General features: G+C 41.2%; 1 protein-coding gene across 8 annotated transcripts in view; it reads right to left on the minus strand.

Annotated features, from left to right (window-relative positions):
* CSMD3 (CUB and Sushi multiple domains 3) overlaps positions 1-22,652 on the minus strand; it is a 1,871,449-nt gene that overhangs the window by 98,451 nt on the left and 1,750,346 nt on the right. For all 8 annotated transcript variants that reach the window (XM_073590214.1, XM_073590213.1, XM_073590210.1 and 5 more), the window contains one exon: positions 1,363-1,545. In XM_073590214.1, coding sequence (XP_073446315.1) covers positions 1,363-1,545 — 183 coding nt within the window. The remainder of the gene's footprint in view (positions 1-1,362; positions 1,546-22,652) is intronic.

The raw sequence follows: 22,652 nt of genomic DNA on the forward strand, positions 1-22,652 counted from the left end.
AATTCCATTTATTGCAACTACAAGGGTAACATAGTGGTATGTCCAAGCATTTGAGCATGTAGCAATAATAATAAGGTAAGTGGTATGAGATGGCCGTCTTTGATGGAAAACAAAAGAAAATATGAATTTGGGACACTGTCAGGAGATGTTTATGTTCCACTCTTCTATATGTAAAAATCAAATAAGCCGAAATTAAACAATTATTCTAGAAGAGAGCTTACAGGATGCCATGTTCCATGGCTGCCAAATGGAAATATTGCAAACTCCTACTCCCTTTTGCTTAACCGGTCTGGCAAGACTTTGTCCTGCTCTTTCTTCATCTGTTTTGAGACCTGCTGACACAGTGAGGTGAGTTAGAAGAGTAAAGGTACTGTCACACTTAGCAATGTACCAGCGATCCCGACCAGCGATATGATGCGGTCAGGATCGCTGGTAAATCGCTAAGTGGTCGCTAGTGAGCTGCCACACAGGCAGATCTCACCAGCGACATCGCAGGGGTCAGGGGTCGCTACTTACCTGTCAGACGAGGCGATCCTGACGTCCTCCCGCCCGCGTCCACGCCTCGCTCGTCGGCACCACAGGAAGTCCAGCAGGAAGCTGACGATGAGAAATGGCTCAGGACGTTCTCGCGCGATCAGCGATAACCAGTGGGGGAGCGGTCGGAGGTAAGTATCACAAAAACCAGTGATGTTATAGCGATATTGCTAGCGATATCGCTTAGTGTGACAGGCCCTTTAGAGTCCATCCCGATTGGGTACACCTTGTCGCGGTGGGGTGATTTTTATGCTTTTTTGATCAAAATAGCATCAGCTAAGTACACTATGTTATTTACATGTCCTAATGTGATCTACTGTACGTATGTACGTATTGTAGGTTACTTGCTCATTTTGTTTTTATCCTAGGTTTTAGCATACAGTATGTTATTAAATATTTCTCTTAGACATGATGATAGTTCTTATTTTATAATTCTGTATAAGATTAATATCCTTCTTAAAAATATAGTCTCAAATCTCCTCCGAGCCGCATGGAGAGATCCTCAGCCGCCTTCCTTCGTGCTGTTGCTGAGTTCTCACACTGCTCAGTACAAGCTGCAGCTGCCAGTCAAGATGGGTGGGCGTACATTGAGTACACTTGGCCTTATTAGCTTTTTGACTCATTATCTAGACCTCTAAAGTGCTGAGTCTTATGTCAGGATTATATAGGCATTCTGAACTACAGGGTGGGCCATTTATATGGATACACCAAAATAAATTGGGAATGGTTGGTGATATCAACTTCCTGTTTGTGGCACATTCGTATATGGGAGGGGGGAAACTTTTCAAGATTAAGGAATGAAAAATACAGAATTCCAGTTGAACGCACCTTTACATTCTGGTTGCCTTCCTGTCCATGATCCATTACTCAAACACGTTCTTTCTTCTGATCCATGAAGAATGTACCCAACCTCACAGCTGAATCTTAATGTATTTTTTGTTCGAAATTCTGTGCCTTCCCTAGAACCATGAGCTGGTGCTCCAGGATCTCCACACCAACCGCTAGCGTCGCCTGCAAGGGAAGAAGATAGTTATATTATAGATAACTCTTTAAAACATGCGTCAGGGGAAGACTACCTTAATAAGGGTGTTGGCTAACGTAAAAAACTGTTTCAGTAATATCACATATGTACATATGCTTTAAAGAGAGTGGAATGTCACCAAATCCACACATGCATGAATAGAAGTGTGGGCTTTCATATAAAAAGCTGTCCTCCTCTTGAGCCATGAAAACATAGCTGATCCTCACATCTCCTCTACAGTAAATTGTGGACGCAGTATCACATTTTTTGGCACATTTGGGGGCCAAAATTGAATTTTTTTCAGACTTGGAAAAAACTTTTTACTGTTTTGCTTTACGACCAACGCATTTTTGGTCTCCACTAGTTTTCGTCTGTCCTCCAGCAATGAGATCACATACGTCCATGCACTGCTGCAGTCAATCATTGACCTCAGCTATGATGCACTGTACAGACAGAAATCACTGCTAAGCCTGTGTTTGGTCAGAGAGATCATGTGTATGTATAGCACAGTGATGACGCAGCAAAGGGAATGAAGACCAATGTGTCAGCCCTAGAATTAACAGGTAATTTTTTTTTACCATATTTTCTGCTATATGACTAAGCCGACACAATGGGTAACATAAATCAACATGTTCCAAATAGGAAAGGGCAACTCCCTACATAATCAAAACTACAAAGATATCAGAGCATCTAGTCCAAGAAAAATTGATACAACTGTATAAATGATAAAAAATAGCAATTTTATTAAAGATATAATTAAAAACAAAAAAAAAGAAAAACAACAGTAATCATAGATGAGTGTAAATAGAGAATGCAAAAAACACCTGGTGCGGACTCATATAAGGCAATAGCCCACATTCAAAATATATGTATATATCAAATGGAAAAATTCCTAATATCAAGTTAGAATAGGCAATGGCAGTAATAGAGCCATTAATTATATAACCCTCACAAAGAGAACAAGAACAGCAACAATAAAAGCCCCCGAAGAAGCCTGACGAGTGAAACGTACATCGGGGCACGCTCCTGGTTGTTTACACTTGCCCAGATGGGTAAACACTAAAGGCACTTATTCTGCACATTCCCTGGCACTTTTTAGGTGGGACTGGCCAATGTGGTTTGCACAATCATTTAGTCTCCTGCTTTTATTGTTGCTGTTCTTGTTCTAAAGATAGATGGAAAAATAGTCAAAAATAATACAATTAACATATTTAGTATTTCTAAAGTCATAATTGCCAGAAATAATAATCGATTTATCCCATATCATTGATAAATTATTTATCCCATATCGTGAACTCTGAAATGGAAAAGTCTATTGACATTTTATCAGTAGCTGCAATTCCCACAAAAAAAGTAATAGAAAGTGATCAAAATGCTGTGTTTCGCCCAAATAACAACTAATATAAATAACTAAACTAATAAAAACTGAGCTCGATGTGCATAGAAACAAGCCATCATATAGCTCTGTCGACAGAAAAGTAAAAAGAAAGTTATGGGCCGCAGAAGACGGCGAAACAAATCCATTTTTACAAAGATCTGAACTTGTTTTAGTTGCTAACATAAAAAATATATATTGGCATATTCATAGTGACCTGACAAATCAAATTGAAATGTAATTTTTAATGCGCAACTAAACAATGTAAAAAACAAACACTCCCAAAAATGGGAAAATTGCTTCTTTTTTTACCGTTTCGCCACACTTACAATTTTTTTTCTCATTTTCCACTGAATAGAGATTTTAGAAATGAATTGAAAGATCATTACTGGACTATAAAGAAGCAGATTTCTCTGATAAGATATATTAGAAAGTTTCTCATTTTCATGTCTACTACTGATTTAAGAAATAAAAATGAAAACAAGGCTACTCTTCTATTCTTTTACAGAGTCATATGCCTAAACAACCTATTGAAGAAGACAATGGATTCCCTGAGTGCTTACAATGTCATCTGTTTACAGTACATCACTGTATGGGTGGGTAATCTGCAGAAGGCAAAGTCTCCACACTACAAAAGGTTTAATGGCCGTGCATTATACCGCTATTAATCACACATGAGTGACCACTACAAGGTGACGCTCCCGAGTGCCGCCTGCAAATAATGGAAATCATGTCCTTTCCTTATGAGAGGCTTTGCAGGGAAATGAGTAGGACAATGGTTGCCATTGTAATCCAGCCATAAAACCCAGAAAACAGTTGTCTATAGAGGCGTAACGAGGCCCCAGTACAAAATCAATAAGGGGGCACAGGCACATGGTTTGGTGCGACTGCCACCTCTGAGCTCTTTTGGCAGCACCCGATGTTCCCAGTGTTTATTTAGACATGCAGAATGTAATATTTAGATGTAATATTTTCACAATATCTTTCTATTTGTTTCTCACTATATACCTGCCTGTAAGCAAATATCAAATAAAGATTGGAGGTTCTACATACACCACACTACATGACCAATGCTTCAGCCATTAATATTCTGATACAGTTGCCTGGTTACATAAAAAACAGCAATAACCATCTCTAAATCTACAGCATCGAGATCTACCCTTTCTGTGACCTCTTCAGAAAAGTTGCCAGTTAGCAGGGCATGCTCAATGGTCCGTGATACAACATTTCAATAAATGTCACCTTTGCAAATAAAGTTTAGAGGGATGAGACACAATAACACTCCGCTGTTTTATCTAGAACAATCAGACAGTGGCGGCAAAGGATTTATGAAAAATATTATTAGTTTTGCTTCCTTTTATAACTGTGTATATGATGTTCCTAAAATTACTGAAGGAAAAACAATCCATTTATTATCTATATATCAATTATCTATCTATCTCTATTATCTATCTATTTATTATCTATCTCTCTCTATTATCTATTTATTATCTATCTATCTCTCTATCTCTCTATTATCTATTGTATATATCAATTATCTATCTATTATCAATCATCTATCTATCTATCTATCATCTACCGTATATATCAATTATCTATCTATTATCGATCATCAATCTTTTATCTATCTATTATCTATTTATTAATTAACTATCTAAAATCTATCTATCATCTCTCTATTATATATTTACTAGCTGAAGAGCCCGGCGCTGCCCGGGCATAGTAACTAACTATGGTTATTTATAACAAATTATAAAGATTATATCTATATATATAAAGCTGAGTGTAGAGCCCCGCCCACTCCGCATAGCCACATTCACTATAAAATCCCACATCATCCCGTCAGCCAGAGCTACCGGGCTACTACCCCTAATATCCAGCATCGCTCCGTCAGCCAGAGCCACCGGACTACTATCCCTAATATCCCACATCATCCCATCAGCGAGAGCCACCAGACAACTACCACTAATATCCCACATCATCCTGTCAAAGCCACTGGACTACTACCCCTAATATCCCACATCATCCCGTCAGCCAGAGCCACCGGACTACTACCCCTAATATCCCACATCATCCCGTCAGCCAGAGCCACCGGACTACTACCCCTAATATTCCACATCATCCCATAGTCAGAGCCACCGGACTACTACCCCTAATATTCCACATCATCCCATAGTCAGAGCCACCGGACTACTACCCCTAATATCCCACATCATCCCATCAGCCAGAGCCCCTGGACTGCTACCCCTAATATCCCACATCATCCCATAGCCAGAGCCACTGGACTACTACCCCTAATATCCCACATCATCCTGTCAGCCAGAGCCACTGGACAACTACCACTAATGGGTCGCCCTCCCAGGGCCGTGGGGTACTCGGTACCAGGCCGGTGTCAGGGGCATGTGTCACAGCAGCGGTGACCCGGTCCGTGGCCCTGGGCGCCCATATCAATGGTGGTTTGAGGTTAATGTAATAGTTTGTGACGCCACCTGTGGTGTTCGGCAAGGGAGGTGTTAAACCGACGCTGCATGCAGGTCCGCTGGGACTGATGGTGTGATGCAGAAAAGATGGTGCAGCTCCCCACAGGTGGAGCTGTAGTCCCAGGGCAGTGTAGGTGCTATGGATGAAGAGAGGCTCAGGATGGTATGGATGCTGGTACCCAGATGTAGCGGTGCTGAAGGTGCTAGCGCACAAATGAATGGAGGACACCAGAACTGCAGTTTCAAAGCTTTACTCACAGTTCGTGGTACACACTGGTGCCCGCCTCCATGCCGTGTCCTCCGGGTTAAAGACTCAACCATCCTCCAAGGCAAGTCAGGGCTCTCCTCTCCAACACTCTGCCAACATGTACCTTCCTGAACGACTCCGCCAATGTGCCTTGTGATGTGAAACACTCCAGTACTTAGTAACCCTGGAATGCCTCCTAAGAGATGTTTCTAGAACTCTACTTGCATGGCAGACAGCTGTAGTCTGCTTCGGGGACGCCTCACTCCCGGCTCTCTATCTGTGTTGCTGTTGTGCCTCAAGTCTTGGATGGGAGTAATGCATTTACAGCCAACTACTCCACCGGTGTCTGCTGCAGAACCATAAGTGTCCATACAACCTCGGGGACTGGGCCCCGGCCTTGCGCTGAGAACCTAAAGTATAGGCAGGGTTCCTCTTCCAACCCACGTCTCCTCTCTGTTCTCTCTACTCCTTCGTTCCGAACTTGTCTTTCTCTCTCTATGGAAGCTTAGGTTGCAGTTCTATGTCTTTCTCCTTCTTTCCCTTTCCCGTGCCAGCTGGCTCAGATCACTGAGGCAGCTGCAGCACTCCTTCTCAGACCCGTCCTCAGACTCTCCTGACTGACTGTCCTTCCCTCCTCTGGGACTCACCCCAGACTGACCAGTAATTCTAAACCTTCCCAATCTTTTATATGGATCTAAACTCCACCCACCTCCCAACACATCCAGTGTTCCAAGCAGGAAACCACCAGAGGTGTTCTGCTACTCTCTAAGCACTGAGCCGCAATGTGGTTGTGCAGAACTACCCTGTTGTGCGGGGTGCGAGTGTTGGAGTGTGGAAAGGATTTCCCAACTTACCCTGATGGTGGGGCACCACACCTTAGGAGAAGGTGCAGTACCTCTGTGGCGACTGAGCCTCAGGGGCGCCACACTAATATCCCACATCATCCCGTCACAGCCGCTGGGCTACTACCCCTAATATCCCACATCATCCCATCAGCCAGAGCCACCGGACTACTACCCCTAATATCCCACATCATCCCATCAGCAAGAGCCACCGGACTACTACCCCTAATATCCCACATCATCCCGTCAGCCAGAGCCACCGGACTACTACCCCTAATATCCCACATCATCCCGTCAGCCAGAGCCACCAGACAACTACCACTAATATCCCACATCATCCCGTCACAGCCGCTGGGCTACTACCCCTAATATCCCACATCATCCCGTCAGCCAGAGCCACCGGACTACTACCCCTAATATCCCACATCATCCCATCAGCCAGAGCCACCAGACTACTACCCCTAATATCCCACATCATCCCATCAGCCAGAGCCACCGGACTACTACCCCTAATATCCCACATCATCCCATCAGCCAGGGGTCAGAACCAGAGCGCTGAGTGTAACGGTCCTAACTTCCATGCCAGAGATCCCTTTAAAATAGGCCTGGGGTCAGTACCAAAGCGCAGAGTGGATTTGCCCTAACTTCCATACCGGAGATCCCTTTAAGAGAGGCCTGGGGTCAGTACCAAAGTGCAGAGTGGATTTGCCCTTACTTCCATACCAATGATCCCTTTATGAGGGAAGATGTGCCTATGGAATGGAGGATGTGTGATGTGTATATGGGCACGGGAGGGGGGATTCATTTCAGTCATGTGCTCTCTGCTCCTTTCTGGGGGGCAGACAATGGCTGGGAGCTTATGTTCCCAGGGATGCTATATTTCTCCCACCATGTCAGTGTCTGCTGAGGTGTTGTCAAGTGGGAAAACTTGCTCATAGCAACCAATCACAGCTCACCTTCTTTTAACCAGCTCTGGTGAAATGAGAGATGCTTAGTGATTGGTTGCAAGGAAAACTGTTGCTCATAACAACCAATCACAGCTCAGCTTCTTCTGAACAGCTCTGGTGAAATGAAAGATGCTTCGTGATGGGTTGGTGATACACACATACATACATTCAGTTTATATATATGGATTATCTATCTATTATCCATCTATTATCTATCTTTCTATTATCTATCTATTACCTATCTATCTATTATTTATCAATTATCTAACTATTTTCTATCTATTACCTATCTGTCTATCCATCTCTCTCTATCAGTGGTGAGTGCAAACCACTTGACAGATTTTATTGATATACTCATCCAAAGAAAAAGAAAGATAGCAATCCATATAATTTAAAAGCAAAAGTTAAAGACTTTATATATCTAATGCAACAAGTCAGCTTATACAGTCTGGATTTGGACCCTACTTTTTGCTTTGAAACTGAAGTGCTGCTTTTCCTTTGGTTGAGTATTTATCAGGAATGAGCGATCACTAAAAGGCTTGGGTGCTCGTTACTCAAATTGAGCAATTTTCAATGCTCGGATTCTTGTTTTGAGTAATGAGTATAAAGGGAAATTGGAGAATTTTTCCAGTAGACCCAACAGGAAGGTCAGGGGGGTGCAGTGAAAATGTTGAAATGGATGTAAAAAAGTGCTGAATGGAAGGAGAACAGGATGTGGAAGACCCCTGGAAGCATCTCTGACTCCCAGATCACTGCTGAGAACAATGGGGTTACACTTATACTCTAGAAATAGTAATGGGTATGGGACAGACCAAAATATCAAGATAATGCAAAACCAATTGAGTGGTATCTAAGGGCCCCATCACACATAGCGATCTCGCTAGCAAGATCGCTGCTGAGTCACAAGTTTTATGACACAACAGCGATCTTACTAGCGAGATCGCTGTGTGTGACAGTGATCAGCGAGTGGCCCCCCTGCCGGTATTGCTGATCGCTGCAAGAAACCTCTGGACATTTTTTTTCGTCGCTGATCTCCCGCTGGCCAGCACGCATCGCTGCGTGTGACAGGCGGGAGACCAGCGATCAGCTGGTAACTAATGTACACATCGGGTATCCAAGGGACGTGTGTCCCTTAGATACCCGATGTGTACGTTAGTTACCAGCGAGTTCCAGGTGCCGCCGCCTCACACTGGGGACCGGGAGCCCGAGGAGTGTGTACCTTAAGTTTTCTGCTGCCGCACGCTGGGGACCAGGAGGCAGCAGGTCACTGCCAGTAGAGGCCGGGGATGCAGGTGCACCCTCTGCTGGTGGAGGACTGGAACAGCAGGCACACTTGTCCGTTGCTCCCGGGCTCGCTCCTCACCAGAGCGTCGGCGTGCTGATCGCTGGTGAAGCTGTCTGTGTGACAGCTCACCAGCAATCACATAGCGACTTACCAGTGATCCTGACACGTTGATATCATTGTCGGGATCGCTGGTAAGTCGCTATGTGTGACTCCAGCTTAAAACTTTACCTGTAATCTAGTTAGTTTAAAATATTGTGCATTACAAAGACAAACATAAAGTGAGGTCCGTTTGGGCCTAAAGTGCAAAAGACAATACCTATCAGACAGAAGATTATCTATCTAATATTTTCTAGATAATCTATCTATCTATCTATCGATCTATTTATCTATCATCTATCCAGCTAGCTAGCTATCTAGCTATTTATCTATTTCATACATCTCTATCTATTGAATTTCTATCTATCTTTTATCTATCTATTGTGACAAAGTTACTTGGTAAAGTACTGATGGGAGAAATGTATCACTATTCTTAATGGTGTATTGATGTAAAACCCAGAATATTTTCCTCCAGCATACTACATGCTGTGAGGTTTAAGCTAAATTGCATAGTGGGCTGTTTTTATGTGGACATCCATAGAGTGGGTGAGAGGGTGTCCACCTTATCTATAACTACAGAGCCAGCACTGCCGTGGGCTGACCGGACCTGTGTGGTGTCACAGTCATGTAATCTGTCATATGGGTGGAGGAGTTTCATGGTCTGGAGCTTAAGTAGCTGGCCTCCAAAGGTAAGTGTGTGTCAGTGGATGGAGAGGAACACTCATGTGAAGTGGTTTGTATTTTTTAAATACCTGAACCATGGTTCTTGCTATCTCCGGGCGGGCTGATCTCCACTAATGCAAGGACTGTATCTAGTGCTAACATTTTGTTTTGTTTTCTCGTTTGCCAAGAGGGCCGTGTTTATTTTTGTGCTTACATTTGGTTTATTTCATGTCTAACAAACCAAGTACATCTTTAAATCTGCAGTGTTCCCTTGACTACCTCCGTGTGCAGCCGAGTGAGCCAATCTATTACACTATCTATTATCTATCTATCTATCTATCTATCTATCTATCTATCTATCTATCTATCTATCCATCCATTATCTGTCTACCTAGCTATCTAATCTATAGCATATCTATTATCTATTATCGATCTATCTATCTTCCTATCTATAATTTATATATCTACCTATCTATTATCTATCTATCCATCTATCTAGTATTTATCTATCTATCTCATACAGTGGGTACGGAAAGTATTCAGACCCCTTTACATTTTTCACCCTTTGTTTCATTGCAGCCATTTGGTAAATTCAAAAAAGTTTATATTTTTCTCATTAATGGACACTCTGCACCCCATATTGACTGAAGAAAACTTGAAATGTAGAAATTTTTGCAAATTTATTAAAAAAGAAAACTGAAATATCACATGGTCATAAGTATTCAGACCCTTTGCTCAGTATTGAGTAGAAGCACCTTTTGAGCTAGTACAGCCATGAGTCTTCTTGGGAATGATGCAACAAGTTTTTCACACCTGGATTTTGGGATCCTCTGCCATTCTTCCTTGCAGATCCTCTCCAGTTCCGTCAGGTTGGATGGTGAATGTTGTGGACAGCCATTTTCTGGTCTCTCCAGAGATGCTCAATTGGGTTTAGGTCAGGGCTTTGGCTGGGCCAGTCAGAATGGTCACAGAGTTGTTCCGAAGCCACTCCTTTGTTATTTTAGCTATGTACTTAGGGTAATTATCTTGCTTGGAAGGTGAACCTTCGGCTAAGTCTGAGGTCCAGAGCACTCTGGAAGAGGTTTTCATCCAAGATATCTCTGCACTTGGCTGCATTCATGTTTCCTTCAATTGCAACCAGTCGTCCTGTGCCTGCAGCTGAAAAACACCACCATAGCATGATGCTGCCACCACCATGTTTCACTGTTGGGATTGCATTGGGCAGGTGATGAGCAGTGCCTGGTTTTCTCCACACATACCTCTTATACTTATCACCAAAAAGTTCTATCTTCATCTCATCAGACCAGAGAATCTTATTTCTCATAGTCTGGGAGTTCTTCATGTGTGTTTTTCAGCAAACTTTATGTGGGCTTTCATATGTCTTCCACTTAGGAAAGGCTTCCGTCAGGCCACTCTGCCATAAAGGCCCAACTAGTGGAGGGCTGCAGTGATAATTGACTTTGTGGAACTTTCTCCCATCTCCCTACTGCATCTGTGGAGCTCAGCCACAGTGATCTTGGGGTTCTTCTTTACCTCTCTCACCAAGGCTCTTCTCCCACGATTGCTCATTTTGGTTTGACAGCCAGATCGAGGAAGACTTCTGGTGGTCACAAACTTCTTTCATTCAAGGATTATGGAGGCCACTATGCTCTTAGGAACCTTGAGTAGTGCTGAAATTCTTTTATAACCTTGGCCAGATCTGTGCCTTGCCAAAATTCTGTCTCTGAGCGCTTTGGCCAGTTCCTTTGACCTCATGATTCTCATTTGGTCTGACATGCACTGTGAGCTCTTATATAGACAGGTGTGCGCCTTTACAAATCAAGTCCTATCAGTTTAATTAAACACAGCTGGACTCCAATGAAGGAGTAGAACCATCTCAAGGAGGATCACAAGGAAATGGACAGCATGTGACTTAAATATGAGTGTCTGAGCAAAGGATCTGAATACTTATGATCATGTGATATTTCAGTTTTACTTTTTTTAATAAATTTGCAAAATTTTCTACATTTCTGGGTTTTTTCCAGTCAAGATGGGGTGCAGAGTGTATATTAATGAGAAAAAAATGAACTTTTTTTAATTTACCAAATGGCTGCAATGGAACAAAGAGTGAGAAATTTATAGGGTTTCTGAACACTTTCTGTACCCACTGTATTTATTATCTATCTAACTATTCTTATATCCTTTGCCTCTTGCCTTTCTATATAAACATTGTATCATTATTTTATGTTCTGCTACGGTATTTATGGATTTTTCATGCTGATTTTTTATTACAATCCTATCACCTGGCAACAGCAAATAAAAATAAATTCCCAGTTGCACTCACTTCTCTATACAGACATTATCTTATCTTTTTTTTTCATACCATTTTTTTTACCATATAACTCATCCCATGTGACAACGCATTTCACTCTCTCATGCCTGAAAACAAGATCCCACTTCTAATATCTTTCAGCTGCAGGGAGAGATCGTCACAGGGAAGAAAAAGTCAAAAGTCAAAAATCCTAAATGAGGTTGTAAAGCCGGTTATTTACCACATTTCATTAGAGATGATGGGTTTACTGGATGACAATAACGTATCCTCCTATCCTGTGCCTTGTAAATACACAACGTCTACATGTGACAGGTGCGGATCACCTGAAGTTGTAATTAGGAATATTTATAGCACATACATACACTTCGGTGTAATATGTGAGATCTGATGGCTTTATAACATGAATTTTAATTTACCTTTTTTATCTAGTTTGCCATATGTTGGGTTACATAAACTGGGGAGCAGAATTATATTATGCATGTACAGCATACATGTATGTCTCCAACCATTACGTAATAAACAATAGCACCACACTTCACACACCCGTCAAATTAACTCAGCATTGAGTCCGCGCTACTTGTACAACTGCAGCATTAAAGTATGTGCTAAGTATAGTTCTAAAACCATTCCTATAACACATCAATATAGGCTGTGGGCAATGGAAATGCACCTATCCTTAGAATAAAAGTCCATAAGTGTACTCATAAGGCTAATAAAAAGAAGAGCCATGCATGCCGGGAGGTAAGCAGCAGATTTCAAGGCTTCCATTCGGTGGCTACAGATTATTGACATGACAGATGGACTAGGTTGTTTCAAATCAAATAGTTGGCACACAATTTAGTTAATATTTGTGAATGGATGGCACTGTCATGATGCCTTGGCGTATAGTTAATCCTGGTGCAGTAAAGACTAGCCTTTTATATCGTTAACACATTTTGGAAACTGTTGTTTCCTTCTTCAGGTAATTGGAATTCGAAGGATACATCAGTTTCCAAATTACATTGACTTTTTTTTATCTTGACATTTGTTTTTTTTTTATCGTGATAACGGTATCAGTCTAATGCATTGGTGTAATAAAAACCTTCATTTTATACCATTGAGGATTCTTAATTTACACATGCACAACCCAGGCACCATGATCTCTCCACTAAAGTCAACTGATAAGTTTTTGGCTTCTGTGCTATTAGTCAGTGATGTCACTATAGACCCTGGAATACTGGGAGAAGTTTAATATGGCGTATGCTACTGGCAGCTCCCCGTATTTCCGTGTGGATAAGAATGTCTTCATCCAAGGAACTTCTACTTTTGCTCTGCACCTTTCCTCAAGATTGGTCATTATTGTGGAGAATTTGCATTTTATGTGATAGAGGCAAGATTGTGACTTCCCTGGATTAGTCATACACCCCCATATCATCAAGGTGGTCTCCATTTACTTATATTAGTGCAATATGCAGGATTCCTGTATCAATACTCTCATGAGTATTCTTTAAAGATGACCAGATATATCCACTGCAGAACCACTTTTATATGGAATAGTATGGAAAAGATTATAAAAGGGAGTCATTCACAAGGTTTTGAGCTACCCAATAGTTTTGGCACAATCTTTTTACCTAAAATCAACAGTGACATTTGGTAAAATACCTTTTGTTTAATTTGGTGAAGCTCTGTTAGTCCTTCATGAGTTAATTTTCAAATTAATGAGTCTTAATTCATGAGTTCTTTCTAGCTTCTCCAGCACCTTTCATTGTCAACTTTCTGTGTATACTGTAAAGGTGACAATCAATGCTGAGATAGGGGATATACAAACACAAGCAATCACAAGGTAAAGTACTGGATGGCAGATAGATGTCATTGAGGTGGTTGGCCTCAGTAATGTAAAAACTGTATCAGTAACATTAGGTTACTGAGAGAGTTTTAAGTCAATTGAATTTGGGGTCCAGGATTTAGTAACAATCAGAAGAGCTTGGGTGGGAACGGATGTAGAGGGGCAAGTCCTTGGATCTACCTGTCGGTCCACCTGTCCATCTGTCTGTCTATCTACCTCTCTGTCTATCCAATCGCTATGTGTCTTATTAATACAGTAGGAAAAACTGAGGAGCAAAAAGTGCAATAGCGTCTTACCCAACGATAAGGAAAGTAAGGTGCAGTGAATTGTTCATCTGGAATATTTGTGTATCACACAACATAGATTAAGCTTAAATTTGTCAGCTTCTGCAGTTCCATGGGTTAAAACACCATTGAAATGCCAGAATAGAAACAAATAGGTGGGTCTTCTGCACTGCTGATGAAAATCCGAAAGAATGGTCCAGGATGCAAAGTAGACATGATGCGGTTTTATTATCAACGTGTTTCAAAATCTTCTCACTTCTTCATCAGGATATAACCATATGCCACTTCAAAACCCATTGAAAAAAAACTTGCATCAAAACTACTTTGTATCCTAGGTAAGGGATCACAATCCTCACTGTAGATGATGCACCCATTAGCTTCTCTTCTGGCCTTTCAAATACAGAACGTCTACAAGTGGCAGATGTGGATCACCTGAAGTCATCATTAGGAATATTTATAGTACATACATACATCTCGGTGTAACGTGAGAGGTGATGACTTTCCATCAGGAGTTTTAATTGAATAAAGCTGAAAGATTAATATTGTATATTTTGTTTTCCATATGTTGTGTTACATAACTTGGGAAACTGATTTACATAATGAATGTACAGTATACATGTATGTCTCCAACCATGAATAAACAACACTTCCTTCATTATATATTTATTTTTCTATCATTTTATGTATTATCTACAGTATCTTGTAAATATGGAATATCTTCATGTGACAGGACTCAAGTCATAAATAAGAATATTCACAGTGCACACGTACATTTCAATATGTGAGAGGTGTTGATTTTACAAAATTAATTTTCATTAAAAAAGCGGAAAATGAAACACTGGGCATGATTTTATAATAATAATAATAATAATAATTATTATTATTATCTATTTATCTATCATCTATCTACTCAATTGCCAATCTGTCTATCTGGCAGCCAATATGCTAGAAGTCAACCATTATCGCTTTAATTTAGTTGCACTGAATATATGTGACTTTAACCCCTTAATGACTAATAACATACATGTATGTCTTTGGCTATGTCCCTGCCTTTTATAGGGTCTCAAACACTGAACCCACACCTTTCCTTGCACTTGATTGCTCATTTAATCAGCTAACAAATGCTTCTAAGGGTACCGTTACACTTAGCGATGCACCAGCGATCCCGACAACGATATGACGTGGTCAGGATCGCTGGTGCATCGCTAAGTGGTCGCTAGTGAGCTGCCACACAGGCAGATCTCACCAGCGACATAGCAGGGGTCGGGGGTCGCTACTTACCTGTCAGACGAGATGATCCTGACGTCCTCCCGCCCGCGTCCACGCGTCGCTCGTCAGCGCCACAGGAAGCCCAGCAGGAAGTGGCCGATGAGAAACGGCCCAGGACATTCTCGTGCGATCAGCGATAATCAGGGGGGGAGCCAGTCGGAGGTAAGTATCAGACATAGCGATATCACTAGCGATATCGCTGCTGCGTCACAAAATCGGTGACGTTATAGCGATATTACTAGCAATATCGTTTAGTGTAACGGGCCCTTAACAGCCACGGAGTTAAAACCTGTTAAATACCACTGTCAATCACTGACAGCGGTATTTAACACGTGTCTACGCGAAGCACATAATTGATCCCACCTATTGCCACGCCCGTCCACTAAGCTCCAACAGGTTGTCATGACAGCTGGTGTTCTGAAGAAAAGACCTCCATGCCTCTTATCACGATCCTCCTGTGAACACTGGCCTTTAACCAGCGTTCATAGGTTCATAGGAGATTGTGATTTTTTCTATACAAGGCACATCTGGCTGTCTGCAGCACGGGAGATGAGACAATCACAGCTACAAGTCCCCTAAGGGAACTATTAAATTAAGTAAAAAATTTAAAAAAGTTTTTAAAACATAAAATAGCACAAAAGTTCAAATCAACCCCCTTAAAAATAAAACAATATATAAAAAAATAGAAATACACATATTTTGCGTCGCTACATTGAGAAATTTCTAATCTATCAAAATATAGGATAAAATCGGTAAGAAAAAAATCAAAAAGCCCAATTTATTTTTTTTAGGTTGCTGTCACTTATTGCAATAAAATGGAAGAGGCAATCAAAACATCATATCTACTGCAAAATGGTATCAGTAAAAACGGCAGCTCGAGGTGAAAAAAATAAGCCATCACTCAGCCTCAGATGCCAAAAGTGAAAACGCTACAGATCTCAGACAATAGCAACAAAAGCCTTCATAAGGCTATATTGCTGGAAAAATAAAAACGTTATGGCTCTTGAAAAAAGGGAAGGCAAAAACAAAAATAAAAAATGGAAAATCGCTGCAGAGGTGAAAGAGTTAACTATACAGTATTTTCCCCTAATGAGATATGTTATGTTTATGTGGAATTCTATGTGGATGCGTTTAATTAAGATCTTTGTATTTACAGCTGAATATGAACAGAAATATGAAGGAGGCAAAGACCAAAAATCTTATAGCCAATCACATAATGAGGATGATGTACGGTATGTATTATGTGAGGGTGGAGCTTCATTTATCGGACATTAGCATTGATCAATTTCTTCCTTCTGTCTAGATTATTGTGCTAAAAGCCGGGTACATCCTCACAGTCATCACCTCCAGTGGCCTCTTTTATGGTCTACTAGCCTCAACTTCATTTGCTCACTGTCTATGCACCCGATACCACAAGAGGTGGCTTGTGATCTCAGGAATCCCAAGGAAAAATCTCCATCCCCATGTCTTCTTATAGCTCATTAGGACTCAACGCACGCTCTCCTATCTTATTCTGCATCAGTCAGAATACAGGGCATCACTGTCAACCTTTTACTCTAGAATACTAGTTGACGGTAATTTGGGGTTGAGAATCCTACCTACGTGTTGTTTACAGAAAATTTACTTTCATAATTTTCTATATAGGTCACCAAACAAATAAAATATAAGCTATTCAATTGACATAATATAACTTGTGTTTTTCCCAACTTTAAAGAGTTGTCAAGGGTTAGAAACAATTGTCACATATAGCCTTAGAAAACTTGTGGCGCTATGCCTGGAACATCTTTTCAGTATTGTTGGTGATGATTTTTCTATATTAATGGTATATCTCACTTTAAATGAAAGAACCTTTAACCCCTTTCTGTCATGTGACGTACTATCCCGTCCATGTGCCCTGGGACTTAATTCCCAGGGACGGGATAGTACGTCACAGCGATCAGCGGCGCCCACGTGGTGAGCGCCGCTGATCGCGGCTGGGTGCCAGCTGATTATCACAGCTGACACCCGGCACAATGTGTCAGGGGCGGTCACGGACCGCCCCAACACGTTAACCCCTTGCACACCGCGATCAAACATGATCATGGTGTACCGGGGGTTAAAGGGAAGCATCGACTGGGAGGGGGCTCCGTCCAAGCTTCCCTGAGACTCCCACAGCAGCGCAATGTGCAGCGCTGCTGCGGGGGGCTCCATCCCTGCAGGTCCCCGAATCCAAGATGGCGACGGGGACCTTCGGGGGCCTGCATGGAGCTGGCTTCCTCAGCGCCTGCAAAGCGCAGGCATGAGGAAAGCCTGTGCAGTGCCTGTGACAGATCGCTGATCTGTCACAGTGATCTGTGATGTGACAGATCAGCGATCTGTCACATGACAGGTATGTCCCCCCGGGACAATGTAATAAAGTTAAAAAAAAAAGGTGTAAAAATAATTTTTAAAAAAATCGCTAAATAAATTAAAAAAAAAAATATTCCCTAATAAATTCATTTTTTGGAAATAAAAAAAAACTATAAAAGTACACATATTTGGTATCGCCGCATCCATAACGACCCGCCCTATAAAACTGTCCCATTAGTTAACCCCTTTAGCGAACCCCTCAAAAAATAAAAATAAAAAACTAAGGAAAAATAATGATTTATTATCATACCGCCAAACAAAAAGTGCAATAACACGCAATCAAAAAGATGCATATAAATATCCATGGTACCGCTGAAAATGCCATCTTGTCCCGCAAAAAACGAGCTGCCATGCAGCATCATCAGCAAAAAAATAAAAAAAGTTATAGCTCGCAGAATAAAGCGATGCAAAAATAATTATTTTTTATATAAAATTGTTTTCATTGCATAAAAGCGCCAAAACATAAAAGAAGACCTAAATGAGGTATCGCTGTAACCGTACTGACCCAAAGAATAAAAGGGCTTTATCAATTTTACCGCAGACGTAATGGTATAAACGCACCCCCCAAGAGAAATTCATGAAACGCTGGTTTTTGTTCATTCTGCATCCCAAAAATCGGAATAAAAATCGATCAAAAGATGTCACATGCCCGAACATGATACCAATAAAAACGTCAACTCGTCCCGCAAAAAATAAGACCTCACATGACTCGGTGGGTCAAAATATGGAAAAATTATAGCTCTCAATATGTGGTGATGCAAAAACTATTTTTACAATAAAAAGCGTCTTTTCGCGTGTGACAGCTGCCAAAATAAAAACCCGCTATAAATAGTAAATCAAATCCCCCATTATCACCCCCTTAGTTAGGGAAAAATAATAAAATTAAAAGAAAATGTATTTATTTCCATTTTCCCATTAAAGTTAGGGCTAGGGTTAGGGCTAGGGCTAGGGTTAGGGCTAGGGTTAGGGCTAGGGTTAGGGCTGAGATTAGGGTTGGGGGTGTGTTGGGGTTAGGGTTGGAGTTATAATTGGGGGGTTTCCACTGTTTGGGCACATCAGGTGCTCTCCAACCGCAACATGGCATCTGATCTCAATTTCAGCCAATTCTGCATTGAAAACGTCAAACGGCGCTCCTTCACTTCCAAGCTCTGCCATGCGCCCAAACAGTGTTTTACCCCCACATAAGGGGTATCAGCCTACTCAGGATAAATTGCAAAACAACTTTTGGGGTCCAATTTCTCCTGTTACCCTTAGGAAAAGAAAAAATTGGGGGCAAAAATATCATTTTTGTGGAAAAAAATGATTTTTTTATTTTCACGCCCGGGCGTTATAAACTTCTGTGAAGCACTTGGGGGTTCAAAGTGCTCACCACACAACTAGATAAGTTCCTTAGTGGGTCTAGTTTCCAAAATGGCATCATTTGTGGGGGGTTTCCACTGTTTAGGTACATTAGGGGCTCTCCAAATGCAACATGACACCTGCAGACCATTCCATCTGCAAAACATCACTACTTCCCTTCCGAGCCCTGACGTGTGCTCATACAGTAGTTTTCTCCCACATATGGGGTATCAGCGTACTCATGACAAATTGGACAACAACTTTTGGGGTCCAATTTCTCCTGGTACCCTTGGGAACATAAAAAAATTGGTGGTTAAATATCATGCTTGTGGAGAAAATACAATTTTTTTATTTTCACGCCCGGGCGTTATAAACTTCTGTGAAGCACAGGGGGTTCAAAGTTCTCACCACACATCTAGATGAGTTCCTTGGGGGGTCTAGTTTCCAAAATGGTGACATTTGTGGGGGGTTTCCACTGTTTTGGTACATCAGAGGCTTTTCAAACGCGACATGGTGTCCGATCTCAATTCCAGCCAAAACGTCAAATGGCGCTGCCTCCCTTCCGAGCTCTGCCATGCGCCCAAATAGTCGTTTACACCCACATATGGGGTATCAGCGTACTCAGGACAAATTGCACAATAACTTTTAGGGTCCTGTTACCCTTGGAAAAATAAAAATTGGGGTGAAAAGATCATTTTTGTGGAAAAAATATGATTTTTTTTAATTGTACCTCTGCACGTTATAAACTTCTGTGAAGCCCTTGTGGGTTCAAAGTTCTCACCACATATCTAGACAAGTTCCTTGGGGGGTCTAGTTTCCAAAATGGGGTCACGTGTGGGGGGTTTCCACTGTTTAGGTACATCAGGGTCTCTCCAAACGTGACATGGCATCCGATCTGAATTCCAGCCAATTTTGCATTGAAAAAATCAAAGGGCGCTCCTTCCCTTCTGAGCTCTGCCATGCACTGAAACAGTGGTTCCCCCCACATATCAGGTATCAGCGTACTCAGGACAAACTGCAAAATAACTTTTGCAGTCCAATTTCTCCTGTTACCCTTGGTAAAATAAAAAAATTGAATCTGAAGTATTTTTTTGTGAAAAAAAAGTTAAATGTTCATTTTTTTAAATATTCGAAAAATTCCTGTGACGCACCTGAAGGGTTAATAAACTTCTTGAATATGGTTTTGAGCACCTTAAGGGGTGTAGTTTTTAGAATGGTGTCACTTTTGGGTATTTTCATGAGAAAACAATGTCAGAATCACCAGGATCCATTGAGGGCAGCACGGTGGCTCAGTGGTTCGAATCCCACCAAGGACAACATCTGCAAGGAGTTTGTATGTTCTCCCCGTGTTTGCGTGGGTTTCCTCCGGGCACTCCAAAGACATACCGATAGGGAAATATAGATTGTGAGCCCCATCGGGGACAGTGATGAAAATGTGTGTAAACTGTTAAGCGCTGCGGAATATGTTAGCGCTATATAAAAATAAAGATTATTATTGAAGCGATTCAGAGTTATTACCTCATAAAGGGACAGTGGTCAGAATTGTAACAATTGGCCTGGTCATGAACGTGCAAACCACCCTTGGGGGTTAAGGGGTTAAGAGCCTACAGCTGTGTGTGCACTTGGCAGATTTGCTTGCGGAAATTTCTGCGCGGTTTCTGCATCTCTTGGCACAGTGGAAATTCCGTGCATTTTTTAAATGTGTTTTTAATGCGGATTTACATGCGGAATTGTATGAGGATTTGTTAACTAAATAATGATATAGTATTTAAAAAAATGTGATGTAATTTCCTTGCCCAAACTTTATTGTTGATGTGCTTCAGCCAAGACAAGCACTGTTCTATATATTCTCCGCCTACACACTCTTCCTCCTTCTAACATCATTTCCTTTGACAAATCTGCTGCATTTTTGGCACCAAATGCGCATCTAATCCACAGCAAATCTGCAAACCTTTTTACTCCTGCGCTTTTGCTGCAGATTTGAGTGACTCAATGGAAGTCATGGGTGGAAAAGGCTGCAGATCAGCAAAAAGAATTGCCATGCTGCGGAAAATAAAACGCTGCGAATAAGGACGGAAATTTCCACATCATGTGCACAACAATTCAGGATTGTCACTGAATAATAATAATGATTGCTTTAGCAATACTTTGCATTTTTGGTGCATTTCCGTGCAAAAAAAACTCTGCGGAAGCGCAACAAATCCGCATTGTGTGCACATAGCCTTAGCCTCATGCTATCTTTTGCCATCTCAAATACTTGCAAATTCTCTGCATGCACGAGAAAAGCCAAGAAGAAGTGCATAATGAAACAAACTACTGAGCGGTGTCCATTAAAATGCTGCATTTGGTTTTATGCCAGTTGCTATTTTGCTATGTCTTTGACATTTGGAACAACTGTCTCAGCAAAATCTGGGCTTCTTCTTGAATATGTTAATACTAATCTCCAGCCAATTGTCCTTTTATCCTTATATCTTTATAATTAGGAATGAAGTTTTGGATGTTTACTAAAAACTACAGCCAGGAAAACAGATTCTGGTGCAGTCATTCCGGTATGGGAAATTATTAGCTTCATATTTACATTACATAAACTGAAAAAACTGTACATTTCTTCATGTCCTTAACTTATTTGCCAGTGATTTGGACTAATGATGAACGAGTATACTCATTGCTCGGGTTTTCCCAAGCATGCTCGGGTGTCCTCCGAGTATTTTGACGTGCTCGGAGATTTAGTTTTTGTCGTCTCATCTGCATGATCTGCGACTTGTAGACTGAATACATGTGGGAATTCGCTAACAAACAGGCATTTCACACATGTAGTCAAGCTGTCTAGCAGTCGCAAATCATGCAGCTGAGATGATGAAAACTAAATCTCTGAGCACGCCAAAATACTCGGAGGACACCCGAGCAACGAGTATACTCACTCATCACTCATCACTAATTTGGACATAAAGAAGTTGTACATGTTTTTTTCTCAAAGAATTTTCTTTTATGAAATAAATCTGTTATATGTCTTACAACTACTGTATAACCCCTTTTATCTTCTGATCACTATAAGTTTAGTATTACACAACAACCATCACCATGAATATACAATATTGTTAAACAAGGTCCACTAGAACTTGAGTTGACTTTAGCTGGAGCTTCCTGCTTGGAGTAAAAGAGTGGAGAGTCCCTTTTTCAGATTTTTCCTATTTCATACTGGAGTACATAGAGAAAGGTTTTCCAATGAAGACCAAACATCACCACTTAAGGATTGAATTAATATATATTTTTCAGAATGTAAAGTGATTTTCTGGTGTTGGTTTCCACCATTGACATCTAAAGCTCTTCAGAGATCTGCAAGAGTTGAACAATAATGTCTATACTGGCAAAAAAAAAGGCAAAATTCAAGTAATGCCCCCCTTTCATTGTCTTCATTTCAATATGGCAGGTTTGGTACCAGATGTTCTCATTTGGATCTGAAGACAAAATGTTGACTCAATGATCGTCGGCTGACAGGTGAAGGTCAAGATGTGCCAACAACTAACTCCTGTAACCAGGACATTAGATGACATTTTAAGCAGACATATTTTTCTTCCAGCAGCTGTCCATGTAATACCACACATAGATGATCTAGGTCTGATACATTCCTCATCAAAGAATGTCGCAAACAGCCACAGATCATACAGACAGGGACTGGATGAAACGTCCCCTTTAGCAAGTAAAGGGCCTGTCACACTAAGCGATATCGCTAGCAATATCGCTATA

The sequence above is a fragment of the Dendrobates tinctorius genome, unplaced genomic scaffold (genome assembly GCF_039654945.1).
Source record: "Dendrobates tinctorius isolate UK_male_01 unplaced genomic scaffold, ASM3965494v1 ptg000116l, whole genome shotgun sequence".
Taxonomy (NCBI): Eukaryota; Metazoa; Chordata; class Amphibia; order Anura; family Dendrobatidae; genus Dendrobates; species Dendrobates tinctorius.